Below are 5,726 nucleotides of genomic sequence, written 5' to 3'. Positions count from 1 at the left end.
TTATTCAACAATTGGCTTAATAATGACAAATAACCAAAAAGAATGTTAGTTCCTAAGTTTGAACAGCGTGGCACAGCTGGAATCTAACTTCTCCAGTATCATTTTTTCTTTTCCCCTCCAACTGTAGAAAAGTTGATTAGTATCAACAATCTGTGGCCACCACACAGAACGTTCTTGCAAAGAAACACTGCAGAATCACTAAAACTAAACCGACCCTCATGAGGAGTCTGTATCAGTGACATAAGTCACACGTTCCTTATTTTCTAAAACGTCTTTGCCTTGTCAAGTACAGTTTTGGAAATGAGGGGAGTTTAAAAATCATTCGGGAAAGCCCTGGCCTTTAAGGATGCCCTAGAAGTTGTAAACTGAATGAGAAATCTTTTCAACAGTGAAGTGAGAAAAACCTCTCACTCTCCTCCCCTCCCCCCCCAATCACCTAGTAGATTTTTGCTACCACTTTGTTTCAGAAGCCTAGGAAATGCTGTAATAAATTATAGAACACTGATGAATGCATTACATCTTTGGGGGCCTTTTCTGACAACACACAGCTCTTTTACAACTACTCTCCAGGAACTATGAAAGTGAGAGAAGTGAAAATATCTACATTATGGTGGGTGTTTAATGGTTTCCTTAACCCATAAAGAAGAATATAAAAGCCAGGCAAGGTAGCATGTGCCTTTAGCACTCAGGAGGCAGAGGCAGGCAGATTTCTATGAGTTCTAGGCTAGCCTCTATGTAGCAAGCCCTAGGTCAGCCAAGGCTACATAATGAGATCCTATCTCAAAAATTTTCCCCTTTATTACATTTTTATTTACTGTGTGTGTGTGTGTGTGTGTGTGTGTGTGTGTGTGTGTGTGTGATACAAACTGAAGTTGGATTACTCCTTCATTCTCAGAATGAACCTGAAATGGCACTAAGCACTCTTTCCCAACTTTCCATAAGTCCTGATGTATATCATCCCCTGACCTACTTCATTATAACTTGTATCTTTGAAACAAAGCACTATTGTTAGGGGGATCTAGACTTTTCTTCTTAGCCAAAATTCTTTTTAAGAATTTTGTGATGTTACAAAGACCATATTTTAAAATAGTTCTGATTTTATTTTGTAAAAAACATAGCAAAACATTAATAATATTTGAGATATAATCTACTTATCAATAATTTGACCCTGCTAAAGAGTTCACTAGCTTTCAGTACATTCACCGAGTTTGGAAACCACTGCCACTATTTCCAAAACATTTCATTACCCTAGAGTGAAACAAAACCTTGACCCATTTTCCATCTCTCTCTATTCCCCCCACCCTCACCCTTCGGCAACCACTGATTTTTTTTTTTTTCTGTCTGTATGGACATTGCCAACTAAACATTTCATATATATAAACAGAATCATACAAATGGGCCTTCTCATGCCCAATTTCTTTCACCAAATATATTTCTTTGAAATTAAAGAGGTCTGTCTTCCTGTTCTCTATATTTCAGTTTAAAATGTTTTTAAAAGCTCAGTAGAGCATAAACAATGGTTTTGTAATCTTACTGACAAATATTTCAAGACAGAACTAATATTTAATACAAAGTTCATTTGTAACAATAATAAATGGAAACATGTATTCCCAACAATCTCTGTAAGTTCTAATTATTTGACAGACTTCCTATGCTTAAATGCTACCATTTTATTACAGTTTTCTTATATTTTTACATTGTATTTATTTTGTTTGAGACAGAGTCTCATTGGGACTTCCTCTGTGGACCAGACTGGCCTTGAACACACAGAGGTCCATCTGCCTCTGCCTTCTGAGTGCTGATATTAAAAGCATGTAACACCACATCCAGCAAGTTTTTACATTTTTTTTTTGTTTGTTTGTTTTCAAGACAGGGTTTCTTTGTCCTGGCTGTCCTTGAACTTGCTTTGTAGATGAGGGTGACCCGGCACTCAAGAGATCCTCCTGCCTCTGCCTCCCAAGCACTAGATTAAAGGTGTGTGCCACTACACCAGGCTAAATTTTTACATTATTAATGTTACCTTTAAAATGAAGTTTCTAAAGGCTGGCTTAGTTAATCTAGATACCATATATCCATGTAACTAATCATTAAAAATTATACCATACTATTATAAAACTGACTGACAAGTACCTGAAGTTTGTGTGTGTGTTTTAATGTGGGTTCTGGGAATCAATTTATATATGCACACACATATACACATAAGTTATATATGTATAATATATGTATTTTTATTAAACAAATAAGGAGAAGATAATACAAATAGATACATATTTTCTCCCAGTACCCCAAGAATAGTGGTCCAGGCCCTAAAGTATGCCCTCACTAGTTTAGTAACCACCTCTGAAAATAAAGTAACACACATTAGCCTACCCTCCATAAGCTCTTGCAGCAAGCTGCTCAACTTCAAAGTTGAGTCTTCCACCTACTAGCTTGGACTACCTGGACATGATATCTACCAGTTCTCACCCAATTTCCTTCTCTAAAAACAGAGATACTGGCCCCAAGGATTTGTTGTGAGGACAAAATGAGCTATTATACATATATTGCTAAGAACAGCTGCACACAGATAAGTAATCAAGAAACACTTGCCATCACTATATTCTTTTTTTTTTTTTTTGCCATCTAGGGGGGAAAAAGTGTGGTTGAGACACACTGCACACCTTAAAACTTTCCACTGACAAGCTACTACATTAATAATGGCTTTTTCCTCCTTCAGCCATGAAGGCATTCCGAAGTTACCTGGTATCACACATCAACTTCTTCCAATGTGATCCATGCTTACTGAATAAGGGAAATTTTCCCATTAGAGAGCAGAGGCTCTAAACAAGCTACAGACTATGCTTTCTGTTCCCCTTCGATCTGTTTCTATTCAGAAGAAAAACAGCATTCATCATAATTTGTAAATATTTTTATTTACAATTATTTTATCAATACACAGTTCATTTGACTGACTCAACAACAAAAGGGATGAGGATGGATTTTCTTCCAATGCATCCTTAAAACCTAACATAAAACCCTGCATGTGCTTTGCAGGGGAAAAATGTTGTGCTGAGGAAAGAGTTCAATGGGTAAATTGCTTGGCATACAAGGCTGAGGACCTGCGTTCAAATGTCCAGATCTCACGTAAAAGCCAGATGCTGTAACATGTGTCTTTAATCCCAATGCTCAAGTTTTAAGGTGTGCAATGTAGTGAGCTGAGGAGCAGAGGTAAGAGACTCTCAGATGCTCACAGGCCAGATACTCAGCATTAAACAACAAAGGAAAGAGACGATGCCTCAAACTAGGTGGACTATAAGGACCACCTGTTGTAGGTTGTTTTTGCTCTTTTGGGGGGGCCCGCCACCCAGTTCCCAAATAATTCACAAATAGAGGCTTATTAATTACGAATGCCCAGCCTTAGCTTGGCTTGTTTCTACCTAGCTTTCCTTAATGTAAATTAACCCATCCGCCTTTTGCCTCTGGGCTTTTCCCATTCTCTTACTTCTGTAAATCTCTTACTCCATGGCTTGCCATATAGCTGGGTGGCTAGCCCCTGGAGTCCTCCTTCTCTGGCTACTTCTTTTTTCCTCCCAGATTTCTCCTTCTATCTATCCTCTCTGCCTGCCAGCCTTGCCTTGCTATTGACCATTCAGTTCTTTATTAGACCATCAGGTATTTTAGACAGGCACAGTAACACAGCTTCACAGAGTTAAACTAATATAACATACACAAAAGTAACACACCTTAAAATATTCCACAGCAACCATCATCTATGGTTATACTATGAACTTTCACAAGTGTGCTATGGCATCTGCATGTATGTATGCTTAAACACATGCATACATCTCACACATACATACACATATACAATTTTTAAAATATTGGTTAAATGAATGGGCTCCTGTTCAGAAGTGCTTTTACTCTAGGATCAGGTCAAATCATTCCTTAGAGTAAACAACCAATCCCAGGACAGACATGGACTCATATGAGACCCTGTTTTGTTTCTTTAAAAAAAAAAAAAAAAAAAGTCATTAAGAGTATTAGAGTAGAAAACTAAAGATGCCTGTGACTCACAACAGTTTAACTTCACCCTCACCTGTGCTTAATACCGCTAAGAAGCTAAAGAAGACAGTATGAATTCATCTGCCCGGCCATTCTTTCTTTCACAGTATTTGAACTCCATCTACTATGTGGCAAGCATTGTTCTAGATGCTCATATTCTGACCCTATATTGTTTGTATTCTATATAGGGGAAAAAAAAGAAGAAGAAGAAGCTACTGTTAAAAACTATACCCCGAGGGCCAGAAAGTGCTGTGACCCAGGGTATCACTGAGATTTACTATTTGATAGGCCTCTATGTTAAGAGGGACATTTGAACAGGTAAAATAGCATATGTTTTCAGCAAATGTTCAGCAGTGTGAAGGGCCTGCATAGCAGAACAGTCAGTCTATTTGATCTCTATCAGAATTTATTAATTGGGATTGACACTACCAAGAAATACAGTTTGATCACAAAACCTATCAGGGAATCCTTTCCCATTCCAATGTGGTAATAGTCCTCACTGTCCTGCTGCTTCTGACAATTAAAGATATCTCCTCCAAGATGTTTTTTCCATCATTCCTAGTTTTTCACTCCATCAAACTGTCGTGGCAATATAATCCCTTCAAAAACCTGACTTACCAAAGCCAGGTATGGTGATGCATGTAACCTCATCACTCAGAGGCCAAGACAAGTTAGGAAGTTTGCAGCTAGCGTTAACTACATAATGAGACCTTATCATAAAGATTTTCCTTAGCTAGCCAAATCCCAAACTAAGCTACTTGCTCTATCAGGGTTACAATCACATAACTGCTTACCAACCTTTGTATCATCAGCACCTAGTAGAGTGTGTGGTGCCTAGCGGGCGTTCAATAAATAATTGTAGAGAAAGGCATGATCTCCGAGTTAAACAACAACAAAATTTAACAATCTTAGCATAAGTCTTTTTAAAAAAAAAAATAACAGACACTAGAAGGCGCCCACATGAGTTGGATCAAGGAAGTTAAGGAGCCAGAAGACTAACGAATAGAGAAGTTGCTCAAGGATTCTTTCAAAAATATGCTGAGACGTGTCAACGTAAATCATGTAGATGCAACACTGTCCACAAGCAGTGTGTGGTGGGCAGTTCTTTTGGTGTTTCCAACTCCACGATACCCAACACTTGCCCCAACGTCCCCTCCCCAAATCAGGGAGCTCTCAATTGGGGTGTCAAGGGATGGTGGAGAGGTTCTCACCTTCCCATTCGTGGGCGGCTCCTGGATGTAGATGTTACTCATCTCGGTCAGTGCTCGGGACTCGGCTCTTTAGTGTGGTCGCGAGCGAATGGCGGGTCTCCGAAGGTGTCCGCCTGTTAGTAGACAATTCTTTAACTTGGGGAAAACTTCACTCGGTCAGAGTCGGGCAAGACACCCTAGTTAGTCCCCAAACTAGCCCCGCATGGACGCCGCCATGTTGCTCCCGGACCCGAGCACCGCTAACTCCGGAGGGGGGGGAACTCCGTGTCTTTCGGGTAACTAGAAAAGATTATAAGACCTCTGCAACTTTAGAGAACTTGTCATGTTGAATGTAATAACGGTTAAGGGGCCAATCCATAAATCCCAGGACTGCGTCCACGTCAGGTGTTCGCAGATGGCACTCACCTCCCGAAGCTGGCCGAAATGGTTCCGACCGTGTGTGCTCCGCCGTAGGACTCCCCCCGGAAACTACAG

At 39.7% G+C, this 5,726-nt stretch overlaps 1 protein-coding gene across 1 annotated transcript in view; it reads right to left on the bottom strand.

Annotated features, from left to right (window-relative positions):
• Positions 1–5,294, bottom strand: part of Cwc27 (CWC27 spliceosome associated cyclophilin) — a 134,440-nt gene extending 129,146 nt beyond the window's left edge. Inside the window, exon 1 of the mRNA XM_059276289.1 lies at positions 5,253–5,294. Within this exon, the coding sequence (XP_059132272.1) occupies positions 5,253–5,294 (42 nt within the window). The remainder of the gene's footprint in view (positions 1–5,252) is intronic.
• Between the last annotated feature and the right edge of the window lie 432 nt (positions 5,295–5,726).

Source organism: Peromyscus eremicus, chromosome 11 (genome assembly GCF_949786415.1).
Source record: "Peromyscus eremicus chromosome 11, PerEre_H2_v1, whole genome shotgun sequence".
Taxonomy (NCBI): domain Eukaryota; kingdom Metazoa; phylum Chordata; class Mammalia; order Rodentia; family Cricetidae; genus Peromyscus; species Peromyscus eremicus.
The sequence above is the reverse complement of the archived record's forward strand: the minus strand, read 5'-3'. Positions and strand labels throughout refer to the sequence as shown.